Below are 15183 nucleotides of genomic sequence, written 5' to 3' on the forward strand. Positions count from 1 at the left end.
TGGCATCTCACTTCCCCTCTGCATGCAGGCAACCGGGATTAAATCACCGCTGGTAAAATTAGCAGATGACACACGGGCGGGCAGGTGGCAAAACCTGGGCTGGGGAGTAAGGCGGGCTGCTGGGGACGAGCCGGGCCATCACAGAGCTGGGCATAACTGCTGACCCAAGGCGGCCGTGGCCCCAGCACCGGCTGGGGCTGCTCAGCACCTCTGGGGCCTTGTGCTACCACCCGGCATGGCGACAGGTGACGGGGGCCAAGCAAGCACAGCCGTGGGGCGGGCAGGTGGTAGCTGCAGGGGGACCCTGCAGAGCCAGGGCAGGAGGGGGGATGGTGACCGGCGCCTGCTAAATTTAGAGTCTGCTCAGGAAAAAAAAAACATTAAAAAAAAAAAGGCAGTGTCCAAATTTAGCTGTTTGCAGGTCCTGTTGAGTGCTGCTCCATTGTGCTGCACCAACAACGTCCCTTCAGCCCCGGCACCTGGAATTGTGCACCCGCCGTTGGAGTCCCCGAAGGTGGGGATTGGCTGGGAATTGAGGATCCCTGGTGCACCCCAGGACCAGCCAAGTATTTAATCACCATCTTTATTTGAGGCAAGCCCACAGCAGCCCGGGTGTACACGGCAACACGCGCTACGCTACGGACATTGCCATTTCCATGCAGGCAACCACGGCGACGCACACGGCGGGGAGTGGGGCTGGAGCCAGCACTGGGCTGGGGACCCCCTGGGATGGGATTCCCCAGCTTCTGGGGGTCCCGCAGCACAGTGTTGGCTCAGCAGGGTGCTTGGGCATCCATACTGGTGCCTGCAGCTGGAGGCGGGTGTTTGGGGGCTCCCGCTCCATCACGCAGCCTTCAGGGGACAAATGGGCTGAAGCAAGAGACAGCAAGGGGGACGAGGGGTGTCAGAGCCTTGAGTGCCCCTTGGCTGCATGGTGTACTCCTCCTGGGAGCTGGGGACGGCTGGGCCAGTGTCCCAACCCCTGCAGGTCCCCTCCTGGGCTGGAGACCTTTGCACCATTGGACTGAGGAGGTCATTAGCTGCCAGGCCCGTTGAACTGTGGCTTTGGCACTGCAGGAGCGGGTGGAAGCTGTGTCCCCAGGGGGAGGTGGCAGGGACCGTCTCACTGATCGTCAGAAGGGAATGTCTCTGTTGGAGCCCATGGCTCTTGGCAGCCTGCTGCTGGTCTGCCATGGTCCCGCTGGCCCAGGCTGGTGGCTCTGCAGGACACGTCTGAGTGCTGCCCCCTGGCCTGGAGCTCCAACGAGCGCTCCTCACCCCAGCACGCTGCCGCACCCACGGCTGTGGGTATGGGCACAGAGCCCAGTTGCTTCCCAAGGCTCCACCACCAGCGATGGCAAAGCACAGCAGAGCCCCGTGTGCTGCTCTTTGCTCGGAGCCCAGCAAACCGTGACCAGGCCTGTGGGGAAAACTGCTGCTGACTCCACACAGGCACTTTCTCATCAGAGCCCTAGGATAAAACTCCATGTGGAGGCCGATCGGGCAGGGGAGTGGAGTCAAACCTGCTGCTGACCTTGTACGTTTTCATCCCACAGACCAAGCCCAGCACCTGCCTGCAGCAAAGCTCGGGAGATGGCTGAAGTTTTTCATTCACCCTCCCCAAGCGCCCAAGCCGTGAGGCACAGAACACACCTGTGGCACCCAGCGGTTATTTGGCTTTGCTCCCCTACGCTTTCACCTGGCTACTCATTAACAGCAGCCCGGGGTGATGAGGAGGAGGGTGGAGATACATACGGTGGGTGCCCGTGTGTGCAGGTCATGGCTCTGCTGAGCTGTGGTGACCTCTGCGCCTTCTGGCTGGGTCCTTGAGGGGGCCTGGGGGTCTGGAGCCCGGCTGGGCTCCCCTGGGGACGCGCTGCCTCCTCCCGTGTTGCAGGGCTGTACAACGCCTACCAGAGCCGTCCCAGAGCTACAGCTTGGCTGGGGGCACAACAGCACTGTCCCTGCCCGGGGAGGGTGACAAACCGCTCACTGTTCACCCTGAAACGTAATGACAGCAGCACTCTCTGCACCGCTGGGGTGATGCTATTCAATGGGGACCTACAGCCTGAGGAGGGACCGGGTTCTGGGTCACTGGGGAGGACAGGGTGGCTTGTCCCAGACGGGGGTTCCTGCAGCAGGGGCAAAGCAGGGACAAGCAGTGGTTTTCCGGCCCGCAGCAACATCCACAGGGCACATGCCGCTCCCAGCTCGCTCCCAGTGACACAGGGGAGCTGCCTGGGAGCAGGGGCTGATTTGGGAGCTGGACGTGCCCCCAGGCAGGACCACAGCAGGAGGAAGCAGGCGCCTGCAGAAGCAACCAGCAGCCAGCGGCCCTTTCCATGGGCCCCTGGGAGCACCATGGAGTGAGAACACATCCAGCCCCACCACCTCCTCCAGGCAGGCGGCCGTTTGCTGGTCCCCATCTTGTCCCAGGGTGAAGCTGCGTCCCGCAGTCTGTCCCCTTACGCCTGGTTGGGGATGCGTGGGTGAGGCCACCAAACCTGCCGTTGCATCCCGGCCAGGCTCCGGCAGTCGGCTGGGCGAGGAGAAGAGGAGCGGCCAGGCGGCAGCGCCGGCAGCAGCGCCTGCGAAGCTCCTGGGGTTTGGGGTGGGCTGGGGGGAGACGTGGCTGTCAGATCCCCCCACTCCCCGCAGCCATCCGGGGGCATCAGAGGCGGCGTCAGCCGTTGCGAGGAGAGCATCGGGCTGGCGAAGCACAGGAGGAGCCGGGTGAAAAGGTGAGGGGGACACTTCCGAGTGAAAAGGCTTCTGGATGTCTGTCCCCAGGGTCCCCAGCCCCTGGCACAGTCTGGCAGGCTTTAGGAGAGAGGAAAGTCCACGTGGATGGAGGCGCCGTGGGTGCAGCCAGCAGAGAAAGGAGGTGGTGTTCGTGTCCAACCCGAGTTCAAAAAAAGAAGGTGACCCCCAAAGTCCCCCAAAAGTTTGCTAAATAAATACATAAATATGAATAAGAAGCCTGGAGCCGGGGCACAAGGGTGTCCCAGGGTTGGCAGCTCCCTGCTAAAATCTCTTTTTTATCTGTTTCCACATCAAAACACAGTCTCCTCCTGTCCACCCCAGGCTTGTCCCCGTGGCCAAAGCACCACATGGCCCCAGCCCGTCCCACACCTCGTGGCTCCCCACACCGGCAGTGTCTTTGCATCTGTTTCGCACCCACGGGAAGGCACGGCAGAGAGCACCTCCTCTGTGCTGAGAAAATGAATCACTTCTCCAAGGTGCAAGGGGCTGGTGGACACAAAGCCAGTGCAACAAAACATCAAGTGTCCTTCAAGAGGTTTAAAAATAAATAAGTGAAGCTTGGCATTTTCTCAGGAGCACGTTTGTTTGCAGCATTGCCGAGGCGGGGCGGGGAATTATTTAAATAAAGGGGAAAAAAACTCAATAGTCTTAGTTCTGCTCCAGCAAATGGTTCCCCGTGTGTCAGCCTGCCTTCGCCCAACGCTCCCATCCCGGCTGGAGAAGATGCTTGCGGTGGTTGGGAAGGAGCCTCTAAGACCTTCCCAGGACAAATCATCCCCGCCGCGCTCGGGGGGTGTTTTTTCTCCCCACTGAGGGATTTGGGGACCCTCTGCAAAGGGACAGGACGCTGGGTGCCTCTGGGCTCCTTGCATGCTGCTTAATCTCGAGTTCGGTTTCTCCTCTTCAGGAAAAAGAAGCTGCTCTTCTGTGGGGGGCCCAGCAGCATTGGCACTTGGCTTTTATGTGTAATTCTGACCTAAAAAGAAGTGAAAACCCCAGCTCAGCAAGGAGCTGCTGGGTTCTGAGCCCTCCCAGGCATTCCCCAGCCTGGAAGCAACCCGAGCAAGCGGGGGGCAGCTCAGCCCTGGGCGAGGAGCTGCCTCCCCGCAGGCCGGGCTGTTAAACGCTGTGCTGCATGGGGGGAACAGCCGCGCAAGCCCATCCAGGCAGCGCTGGGACACGCAGAGGATTCCTGCCTGCCAGCTGGTGGGGTCCCCACTGCCCCCACCCACCCGACAAGATATGAGCATGTCCCTGTCCCCACGGCCCTGCCCGCCCCCTGCCCCCTCCCTGGGGACTCACGGTGCAGGCCGGCTGCATCCAGGGCTCCCCGTCCACCTGCATGGGCAGCAGCTTGGATGTCCTGCAAGGCACAAAGAGAGGGAGCACAGGGTGACATGGACACCGGCTGTGGCCATCAGTCAGGCACTCAGCCAGGACAGGGACAAATACCTGATGGTGACGGAAGAACACTGCGCCAGTCTCTTCCCAGCGCTCTTCAGCCCCGTGTAGATCTGCCCCATCTCCATCGCGCCCTCCAGACCCACCACCTCCAGGAGTTGGTCACTGAGGTCTGCAAGAGAATCACAGAATCATAATTTTGGTTGGAAAAGCCCCTCAAGCCGATCAAGTCCAACTGTTCCCCCACCTCTGGCACTGCCCCATGTCCTGAGAACCTCATGTCCGTCTGTCCAACCCTCCAGGGATGGTGACTCCAGCACTGCCCTGGGCAGCCTGTTCCAATGCCCCACAGCCCTTTGGGGAAGAAATTGTTCCCCAGATCCAACCTCAACCTCCCCTGGCGCAACTTGAGGCCGTTTCCTTTCATCCTGGCGCTCATTACTTGGGAGAACAGACCAACACCCTCCATGCTACAACCTCCTTTCAAGTAGTTGTAGAGAGTGAGGTCTCCCCTCAGACTCCTTTACTCCAGGCAAGAGAAAGGGATCCGAATTGGTTCCCCCATCCCCAGGGATGCTGTGCCTTCCACCAGCATCCAAAACGTCAGGGCCAGCACACTGGGGCTGCTGGGTACCCCACAGGGCAGCCAGGCTGCTGGCACCACGGGGACATGTCCTGTTGTACCCAGCGCCTGGACACTGCCCAATGCCACTGCTCAAAATCCCTAAAGCAAAAATACTCCGGGTCCAAAACTGCCTGGTGCTACGTGTCTGAACCACATTCCTGTGGCACCTGGAGCTGGGGTGAACAGGGGAAACCCTCCCTGGGAGGGATCTCCTCAAATCCCAGGACATCTCCCCTTTTGCCAGCTCCTCCTGCTCTTCTGGGCCACCTGCAAAGGCTCCCGGTGCCAGCACAACTTGCTCCATCTCTCACTCCTTTCGGGATACTCTTTCACCCTGGTGGAAACCCCCACCAGAGAAGCACCCCACCCATGCACAAGTGGAGATGTGCCCAGAGGACAGACCCCACGGCCTCTTGCCACCTTTAGAACTGGCTTTTCCTCTGCCCTGCTCCCTGCTGGTTTCACCTGGGGAGGGGCAGCTGGTGACAGCCTGGCATGGCCGGTGGCACCGTGGCTGTTTCCCACCCCAGCCCCAGCTTGTGAGAGGTGGAAAATCCAGGCACTTTGGCCTATTTTACTACCCGTTTTCCAATGCCTTGCTCTCTGTTGGGGACCCCGCCAGCACTTTGGGCTGCGGGTGCCCTGCCTGTGCCCGAGCCACGAAGATGCTGAAGGGAGTGGAGCATCTCCCGTGTGAGGAAAGGCTGAGGGAGCTGGGGCTCTGGAGCTGGAGAAGAGGAGACTGAGGGGGGACTCATTCCTGGGGATCAATATGGAAAGGGGGAGTGTCAGGAGGATGGAGCCAGGCTCTTCTGGGTGACAACCAGTGACAGGACAAGGGGCAATGGGTGCAAACTGGAACACAGGAGGTTCCGCTGAAAGATGAGAAGAAACTTGTTTGGGGTGAGGGTGGCAGAGCCTGGCCCAGGCTGCCCAGGGAGGTTGTGGAGTCTCCTTCTGTGCAGACATTCAAACCCGCCTGGACACCTTCCTGTGGAACCTCAGCTGGGTGTTCCTGCTCCATGGGGGGATTGCACTGGATGAGATTTACAGGGCCCTTCCAGCCCCTGACGTTCTGGGATTCTGTGATTCTGTGGGGACAGCACTGGTGGCCACAGCAGCGGGTGTGAGGTGGTGGCCGGAGCACAGCATGGGTGTCCTGCCGTTCCCGACCCCCCCGCCAGGCTGGCAGCGCTGTGAGGAGCGGGGGAGAATGCTCCCAAATGCCATCGGTGCCAGCTCTGCAGCTTTGCTTCCAGCCCCACAGGCACCATACAGGAACCCCCGAGCTGTCACCTCCCTGTGCAAACCCCGCTGCCCCCGCCAAACCCCGCTCACCCTGCACACAGAACTTGAGCTCCTTGGCGTCGGTGACCACCGTGGCAGGCAGCTTCTCCGGTGCTTTTTTCCCCAGGCGGTTGTAACCGCGCTGCTTCTTGGTCTCGCCCCAGAGGTTGGAGCCGCCGTACATGCTGGGGATGTTGAGGACGGCGATGCCCTCCAGGGATGCGTTGCTCAGGTCGAGCAGGGTCCCATCGCACTGCCAGGCACATGAGCAGTGTCAGGCAGCGGGCGGGGGCAGCTGGTGCCCGGTGCAGGGTGCCCAGCACCGTGTCCCCAGCGCCGTGTGCCCAGCACCGTGTGCCCAGCACTGTGTGCCCAGCCTCCTCTGCCCACCAAAAGAGCCCCCAGCATAGTCGGTCCCCAGAGCAAACCTGCCCCAGGGTGGCACAGGCACTCAGGGACCGGGGGTGCAAACAAACACCCACCCCTCCTGACTTTGCTTTTCTGGGGCTGCCAACCAGCACCTCCCCTTTCTCTTCCAACCAAGATGATTCTATGATTCCGTTCCTTGTGCTGCTTTCCCCACTGTCACAATATGGGTTTTACTACATATCTGAGATGGCAGTTTCGAAAAACAAATTTCCTATGAGAGCACATAAAACCTCACCAGGCTCAGTGATGTGACCATGAAGAGGATGCAATCCTGCCTCAGCCCCAGAGCCACCTCCAGCCATGTTCCTCCAGCACGTGCTTCCCCACCTCCCCCTGTTCAAACTGACTCCAAAATCTCCAAAAGTTTGTCTGCCCACAACCTAACTCGAAATAGTTTGTCTTCAACTACAATTTGGAAATGAGGTTGGAAGGAAATGACAGGAAAGTTGTCAGAGGAAAAAATGTCAGTTTTGGGAGGGAAAACCACAAGCCAGCACACAGAACTGGTGTCCTGGGCTTTGCTGCTGTAGAGCAGGACAGGTCCTGCTGAAAATTCCCTGTAAAAGGTAAAACATCTCTTGTCTGCGGCTTTCCCACAGGACTGGAAGCAGCAGCCATGGAAATGCATCTCTTAACTTGAGGCCTTCTCCCTCTCCTGCTACCCAGACAAGGCTGGATCCTCTTTCTAGATACCTCTTCAACCCATTCAAACCCAAAACCCGTTGGAATGTGTTTTCTCTAGAGCATTTGGACATTCCTTTCTGCACCTGCTCTCTGTCTGCCACGCTGCATTTCGGCAAGTACCAGCACATTATTTTCCTCGTGTTTCAGGGCTGCGATGGCATTTCTGGCCTCTTTTGCTTTGCCAAGAGGAACGCAAATGTGCCGATGAACCCTCAGCGCTGCTTTGATTTCAGTTGCTTTCCTCTAGCAAAGAGGGAAGGTCTTGAGCTTATTTTTAACGCCCTGAGCATTAAATGAGCAAAATGCCTCTTATGTTCAGATCTGCTCTGCCTCCCCTGATGCTCCAAGATGTATTTTCAGCCTTGTGTTGAAAGCGAAAGGCAGGAGTCTTCTTGTTTGTGAGTGAAGAGCTGCCTCTCCAAGGCTTGTGAAGGATGCAAATCCCTAATTTCTCGATACATTTTAAAGATATTTGTAGGAGGAGAAAAAATCCTGACAGTCTGAGCAGTGGGTACCAAGTGAGAGGGCTCTGATTGTTTTGGGGAATGGACCACACATCCCATGCCCGGCCAAGCTGAGCATCGCCCCCGACCGCAGGCATCGTTCCTGCTTCCTGCATCTCCCCTGCCCACTGCATCTCCCCTATCCACTGCATCTCCCCTATCCACTGCATCTCCCCTGCCCGCTGCATCTCCCCTATCCACTGCATCTCCCCTGCCCGCTGCATCTCCCCTGCCCGCTGCATCTTCCCTGCCCGCTGCATCTCCCCTATCCACTGCATCTCCCCTGCCCGCTGCATCTTCCCTGCCCGCTGCATCTCCCCTATCCACTGCATCTCCCCTATCCACTGCATCTCCCCTGCCCGCTGCATCTCCCCTGCCCACTGCATCTCTCCTGCCCACTGCATCTCCCCTGTCCACTGCATCTCCCCTACCCACTGCATCTCCCCTATCCACTGCATCTCCCCTGCCCGCTGCATCTCCCCTATCCACTGCATCTCCCCTATCCACTGCATCTCCCCTGCCCCCTGCATCTCCCCTATCCACTGCATCTTCCCTGCCCGCTGCATCTCCCCTATCCACTGCATCTCCCCTATCCACTGCATCTCCCCTATCCACTGCATCTCCCCTACCCCCTGCATCTCCCCTGCCCGCTGCATCTCCCCTATCCACTGCATCTTCCCTATCCACTGCATCTCCCCTACCCACTGCATCTCCCCTGCCCGCTGCATCTCCCCTATCCACTGCATCTCCCCTGCCCGCTGCATCTCCCCTACCCACTGCATCTCCCCTATCCACTGCATCTTCCCTGCCCGCTGCATCTCCCCTATCCACTGCATCTCCCCTATCCACTGCATCTCCCCTATCCACTGCATCTCCCCTACCCCCTGCATCTCCCCTGCCCACTGCATCTCCCCTATCCACTGCATCTCCCCTATCCACTGCATCTCCCCTGTCCACTGCATCTCCCCTACCCACTGCATCTCCCCTGCCTCCTGCATCTCCCCTATCCACTGCATCTCCCCTACCCACTGCATCTCCCCTGCCCACTGCATCTCCCCTGTCCACTGCATCTCCCCTATCCACTGCATCTCCCCTGCCTCCTGCATCTCCCCTACCCACTGCATCTCCCCTGCCCGCTGCATCTCCCCTATCCACTGCATCTCCCCTGCCTCCTGCATCTGCCCTACCCACTGCATCTCCCCTATCCACTGCATCTCCCCTACCCGCTGCATCTCCCCTGCCTCTTGCATCTCCCCTGCCCACCTGCAAGGCAGCGGGTACCAACCCGGCCGCAGTGGGACGGGAGTGCGGTGGCTGCGTGGGCTGCAGGATTTCAGGGGATGCTGCAGGAGCAGGTTCTGGCCTGGGGGCACAGGGGGCGGGCAGGACCATGGTTGCCCAGCACACTGGTGCGGGGACTGATTTCCCCCCCTCCTCGCTGAGCGAGCCAGGGAGCTACAATGGGCTCTTTGAGCAGGGGCAGCTGACGGCGCGCTGGCAGCGCTGCTGGAAGTTAGAAATTTGCAGCTGGGGGAAAAAAAGCAAATTCATTTCCAGGAGCTGGAGGGGAACGAGTGCCAATTTCCAAAACAAACCTGCCATTTCTCTGCAAGGCTGACAGTTGCCTGGGAGCCGGAGGGAGGACAGGCTGGCGCTTTCAACTTCAAATACTGCGGGATTAACGCTTTCCTGCCGGCGCGGCAACTCGCACCCATCTCTGGCAGCACCCAACCCCACAGACACGGACTCTGCCCACGCTCCCTGCCTACCACTCTGTGCCCACCACCTCCTCCGACTCACGCCGGCCCTTTGCAGCAAGTGCTGTTTTTTTCCCCTCACCCTCCAGCCTCAGTTATCAAAGGCTCCTTTATCAAGCGATAAGGAGAGGTGGAAGTTTACAGCAAAGCCCCAAACCCCCCCAGCACCAGCGGAGAAATGACAGTGCTCTTAGCAACCATGGGCCCTTCTCCCCACTCTAATTAAAGGCTGTTTCCATGTCATCCAATGAGGACTGGGAGCAGCCACAGAGTTTACACAGAGAATATTCCAGGCACGCTCTCGAATACAGCTGGAAAGGGGGGGAAATACAGGGCTATTCTTCTGCATGCAGCTGGCTGGCTTTGCAGCAAGAGCAGGTCCTGTGCCCGCCGCGAGGGGTCAACGCTGCCCTGGCACCCTCTGCCCGAACAGCCCTGTCTGTCACCCACGGGTGACATCTCCTAAAAAGCCTTTGTGCTGAGGCTGGAGCCAGGGACCACGCCGGGAAACCCACCTCCACCTCCACGTAGTCATGGAGCTTCTTGCAGGTGGCCGCAAAGGTCTCCGATGTCCCGAATTCAAAGTACCACAGTTTGTTCTTCATCCTGGGGCACAGAGCTGCAATTAGCATCCCACTCGGGATTACACAGAATCCCAGAGTGTCAGGGGTTGGAAGGGACCTGGAAAGCTCATCCAGTGCAATCCCCCCATGGAGCAGGAACACCCAGCTGAGGTTCCACAGGAAGGTGTCCAGGCGGGTTTGAATGTCTGCACAGAAGGAGACTCCACAGCCTCCCTGGGCAGCCTGGGCCAGGCTCTGCCACCCTCACCCCAAACAAGTTTCTTCTCATCTTTAAGTGGAACCTCCTGTGTTCCAGTTTGCACCCATTGCCCCTTGTCCTGTCACTGGTTGTCACCCAGAAGAGCCTGGCTCCATCCTCCTGACACTGCCCCTTTCCATATTGATCCCCAGGAATGAGTCCCCCCTCAGTCTCCTCTTCTCCAGCTCCAGAGCCCCAGCTCCCTCAGCCTTTCCTCACACGGGAGATGCTCCACTCCCTTCAGCATCTTGGTGGCTGCGCTGGACTCTCTCCAGCAGTTCCCTGTCCTTCTGGAGCTGAGGGGCCACAACTGGACACAATATTCCAGATTGCAATGGTGACATGAGTCGTTGATGGAGACATGAGCCATCATGTGCGGGGCCCGCTGGCGTCACAGCCCTGGGGCAGGGGTGGCTCGGGTGGCTCAGGCATCCGCGAGGGGAAGGATGTGGCATGGGAGGTTCCTCAGCACAGAATCGGGTGCAAAGATGTCACCTCTCAACGGGGCTGCCAGGAATGGGGTACTCCAGGGAGGGGACGTCACCTCAGCACCCTGCCTTGCCCCCTCCCGATAGCCAGGCCTGTGACCGCTGCTCATCCCCTGCACCTGCCGCTGTGCTGCTCTTCCAGGGTAGATGAGTTTCCAGAGCAGTGCTGCACACTTGGGCCCATTTGGGGTTTTTCTAGGGGGTTTTGCTGAACATGGGGACGAGAGGTCGCCAGCCACGGCTCCTGCTGCTGTTACACCATTTCCACATGCCCTGAGCACAGCAGGAGCGAGCTGCGACCTGCTGCCTGCCCTGCCATCGCTGCCCTGCCTGCTCCTGCCCGTCCTGGAATTCTGTGCTGATTATAAAGCATGAATGAATGTAATCGGGTGCGTGGCCAAGTACGAGCAGCCTGCCATGCTGCCTGGGGCCTGAAGGAGCACCCAGAGCCCTGCTGGTCCTGGCTCCTGCCGCCAGCCATGCCCTGCGTGTCCCCTGCCTTTCCCCTAAGGTTGGCTGAACACCAGGCCATCTCCTCAGGGCTGTCCTGCGGGGAGAGGGACAGGATCCGGCATGTCCCCTTGGCGTGGTGCATGGTGGCAGCAGGACATCCACCCCCTGCACCCAGCTTTTGGGGTGACCACAAGCAGCCCTCACCTGCTGTTGAATTTCTCGGGGTGCTTTTCTCGCATGACGTGGAAGCGGTGGGCGATGGAGGCGTCCTGCAAGGAGAGGGAGAGTGGAGATGTCAGGGACGCAGCAGGGACATAGAAACCCCCTCCCTGTGCCCCAAGGACATGTGATAGGATATGGGGGCTCAGCTCTTGGCCCTCGCTGCCAGCCCCTGGGGGTCAGGGGCACAGCACAGGGACCACGCCGAGGTGACAGAGCCACCCTCAGCCAGGCTGCTTACAAAGCGCTGAATGGGCTCGTTAAGTGAGACATAATTAGTGCACTTGGCTGCCTTCCTTCATCACAGGGGCTCTGTGGAGGTGATGCTGGGAGAAGGAGGAAGGGCCACAGCAGGGCTCTGGGGACACCCTACACCCGACAGCTCCCTGGCAGGGGTTCAGCTCTCCTGAACCTCATCACAAGCCCTCCCATGCGGGGTGGAGGGTTGTTTGAGCCCAACTGGGAAGCTGTCACCAAATGCCGCCCGAGGTGACATCCCCTGGTGTTAGCAGGAGCTGATGTGGAACTAGAAGCGTGTCGTGGTGGGACCACAGGCACCAGCCGTGGGTGGGCAATCCCAACCACAGCCCAGGCTGGGCAGAGGATGGGTTGAGAGCAGCCCTGAGGAGAAGGACTTGGGAGTGTTGGTTGATGAGAAGCTCAATGCGAGCTGGCAACATGCACTCGCAGCCCAGAAATCAGCCGGGTCCTGGGCTGTGTCACCAGCAGCGTGGCCAGCGGGCCGGGGCAGGGGTGTTGTGGTGAGACCCCACCTGCAGTGCTGCCCCCAGCTCTGGAGCCCTCAAAGTAAGAGGGACATGGACCTGTTGGAACAAGTCCGGAGGAGGCCATGAAGATGATCTGAGGGCTGATGCGCCTTTGCTATGAGGACAGGTGGAGAGAGTTGGGGTGTTCAGCCTGGAGAAGAGAAGCTCCAGGGAGACCTTATTGCGGCCTTTCTGGACTTATAAGGGGCCAATTAGAAAGATGGGGACAGACTTTTCAGCAGGGCCCATTGAGCTAGGACAAGGGGTGATGGTTTTAAACTAAAGGAGGGAGATTCGGGCAGGACATGAGGAAGGAATTGTTGGCCCTGAGGGTGGTGAGAGCCTGGCCCAGGTTGGGCAGAGAGGTGGTGGATGAACCATCCCTGGAGACATCCCAGGCCAGGCTGGACGGGGCTCTGAGCAACCTGAGCTGGTGAAGATGTCCCTGCTCATGGCAGGGGGGGGCACTGGATGATCTTTAAGGTCCCTTCCAACCCAAACTATTCTATTGTTCTGTTCTATGACTCTATGCTGCAAGCCCACAGGTAGAGAAGTGCTTTCCACTTCACCATTCCCCCAAAGCCCTGCTGCTGCCAGGATTGACCCTCGGTGCTGGGGAAAGCCCCTATGGCACAGGGCTGCCATCCTCCCAGGCTCCCTAATGTCCCTATGTTAGGAAAACCTGGGGAAATGCAGGTCCAAGCACCAAAGAGGAGCTTCGCCAATGGGTGCCATCTCAGCAAAGGCTTTAGAAAGCATGTCCAGCAGATCCCTGGGACTTCCCTCGTCCCTGTTTAAGGTCCTCACATGGTTGCTTTTGCAACATTCTCAGCTGGGAATAGAGAGATTCCATGCCTGTTTATGCATTTAAGTGCTGCCATTACAAATGACAATATAAGCAGAGAAACAATGCCAGGAGATGCAGGGAGGTTGGGAATATGAGCAAGTAAGAGTGGGGAGGGAGAGTCCCTGGACTGGGAGATTCAACTTGAAATGTCCATTTTCACTAAACATTTAGAAAGTCTTTTATCATCTCCGAGAAATGTCACAAAGAACCAGCCCCTGCTCCTGGGAACTAACTCGGGGCTGGCTCGGCAGAGGGCTACAGCTGACTCTAGGAGGAGATGGGGGGAAGCAACAGGGGCTGGCACCCCTGGAGCGCACCCGCTGGGCTGGATTGCTGCAGCAGCTTCACAGCAGCCAAGGTATTTCCCAGCAGCTGAGCAGATACGTCCCCAGGAATCCCCTGCTGTGGGTGGGCTGGAGCTGCGGCTGCGCTGCAGGCCCTGGACACAGCTCCTGTGCTGTGCTGGCTCCCCAGCTCTTCCCTCTGTGGCTCCGGTGGGTACGGCGTGCTCTGGGTGCCAGTTACTGAATGACCTCAAGTTGCACCAAGGAAGGTTTAAATTGGGTATTGGGAACAATTTCTTGCCCAAAGGGCTGTGGGGCATTGGAACAGGCTGCCCAGGGCAGTGCTGGAGTCACCATCCCTGGAGGGCTGGACAGACGGGGATGAGGTTCTCAGGGACACGGGCCAGTGCCAGGGGTGAGGGAACAGTTGGACTCCGTGAGTTTGAGGGTCTCTTCCAACCAAAATGATTCTGTGATTCTAGGACTCTGCTAGCCCTGCGCTGTGCGTGCTGTGCTCCAGGCTGTCCCCAGGAACCGTCCCTGCCCCGCGGCACTCACCACCCCAATGGAGAAGTAGTTGTTGATGATGGTGGATGGGACAGGGTCTCCGTTGGCCTCTCTGTCACTGGGAACAACATCTATCTGCCAGCGGTCCAGCATCACCTCCGTGCTGTGCTCAATGTCTTTCAGGACCTTCATCAAGTTGCCTCCTTCATAGCCTGTAGGGAAAAGCAGGCAAGCGTCTGAGAAGGATGATGGAGGAGGAAGAGGAGCACAGCCATGTCACGTGGCGATGGAGGCAGTTGGGTGCTGAGCAGCTGGCGCAGCCCAGGGTCACCAGTGAGATGCCTGGCTTGTCCTTGCAGCGGTGGCAGAGGTTTCAGCTAATGGCACAGCTCTCCCGGGTGTAACAGGTTGTTGGGCAGGACCTGGCTGGTGGGGGTTTAGAAAGCAGCAGCTGCTTTTTTGGAATCACAGATGGTTTGTGTTGAAGGGACCTCCCCAGCTCCCCCAGTGCCCCCCCTGCCATGAGCAGGGACATCTTCACCAGCTCAGGTTGCTCAGAGCCCCGTCCAGCCTGGCCTGGGATGTCTCCAGGGATGCTTCATCCACCACCTCTCTGCCCAACCTGGGCCAGGCTCTCACCACCCTCAGGGCCAACAATTCCTCCTCATGTCCAGCCTGAAAATCCCTCCTTTAGTTTAAAACCATCACCCCTTGTCATAGCACAACAGGCCCTGCTGAAAAGTCTGTCCCCATCGTTCTAATGGGCCCCTTTTAAGTCCAGAAAGACCACAATAAGGTCTCCCCGGAGCTTCTCTTCTGCAGCTGAACACCCCAACTCTCTCAGCCTGTCCTCCCAGCAGAGCTGTTCCAGCCTCGGGTTATTTCTGTGACTCCTGGGGCCCCTGGTCCTGTGCTGAGGACCCGGAGCTGGAAGGGGTTAGAGGCCCCATCAGGAGGCACCAGAGCTGAGATGAAGCCCCGTCCCTCGTCCTGGGATCCCTCCCTCCCCCAGGATAGCACCCACCCAGCTGCACCTGCTGGTCCCCATGGGCTGACAACCCGGGCGGTGCTCGCCTGGCCTCACCTCCTCCCCAGCGCAGGCACCGGGCCAGGTCGTTGCCCGTTCCCAGGGGCAGGACAGCCACCGGAGGGTGCTTCGCCAAGTTGGCCTTGTCTGTAATGCAACGGGAAAGAGAGGTTTGGGGCTGCAAGGGCTCATTGCCTGCTTCTCTCCATGTCCCCCCTTGGCTGGCACCCCAGGCAGGAGGACCCTGAGGGTGATGTTGTTGACCCTGCTCTCACTGGGGAATATTGGGACCCCATCGCTGATTGCCAAGGACGCGGGTG

The 15183-nt window shown here is 59.1% G+C and overlaps 1 protein-coding gene across 2 annotated transcripts in view; it reads right to left on the reverse strand.

Moving 5' to 3' along the window:
• Positions 1–567: 567 nt before the first annotated feature.
• The window catches only part of LOC136105130 (diacylglycerol kinase gamma-like), a 32538-nt gene continuing 17922 nt past the window's right edge, over positions 568–15183 (reverse strand). For both annotated transcript variants that reach the window (XM_065844702.2, XM_071812340.1), the window contains 8 exons: positions 14921–15010; positions 13888–14048; positions 11417–11481; positions 9965–10055; positions 6128–6329; positions 4216–4336; positions 4066–4126; positions 568–3739 (listed from right to left, as the gene is read on the reverse strand). In XM_065844702.2, the coding sequence (XP_065700774.1) occupies positions 3641–3739; positions 4066–4126; positions 4216–4336; positions 6128–6329; positions 9965–10055; positions 11417–11481; positions 13888–14048; positions 14921–15010 (890 nt within the window). In that variant the 3' untranslated portion in view covers positions 568–3640. The remainder of the gene's footprint in view (positions 3740–4065; positions 4127–4215; positions 4337–6127; positions 6330–9964; positions 10056–11416; positions 11482–13887; positions 14049–14920; positions 15011–15183) is intronic.

The sequence above is a fragment of the Patagioenas fasciata genome, chromosome 9 (assembly GCF_037038585.1).
Source record: "Patagioenas fasciata isolate bPatFas1 chromosome 9, bPatFas1.hap1, whole genome shotgun sequence".
NCBI lineage: Eukaryota > Metazoa > Chordata > Aves > Columbiformes > Columbidae > Patagioenas > Patagioenas fasciata.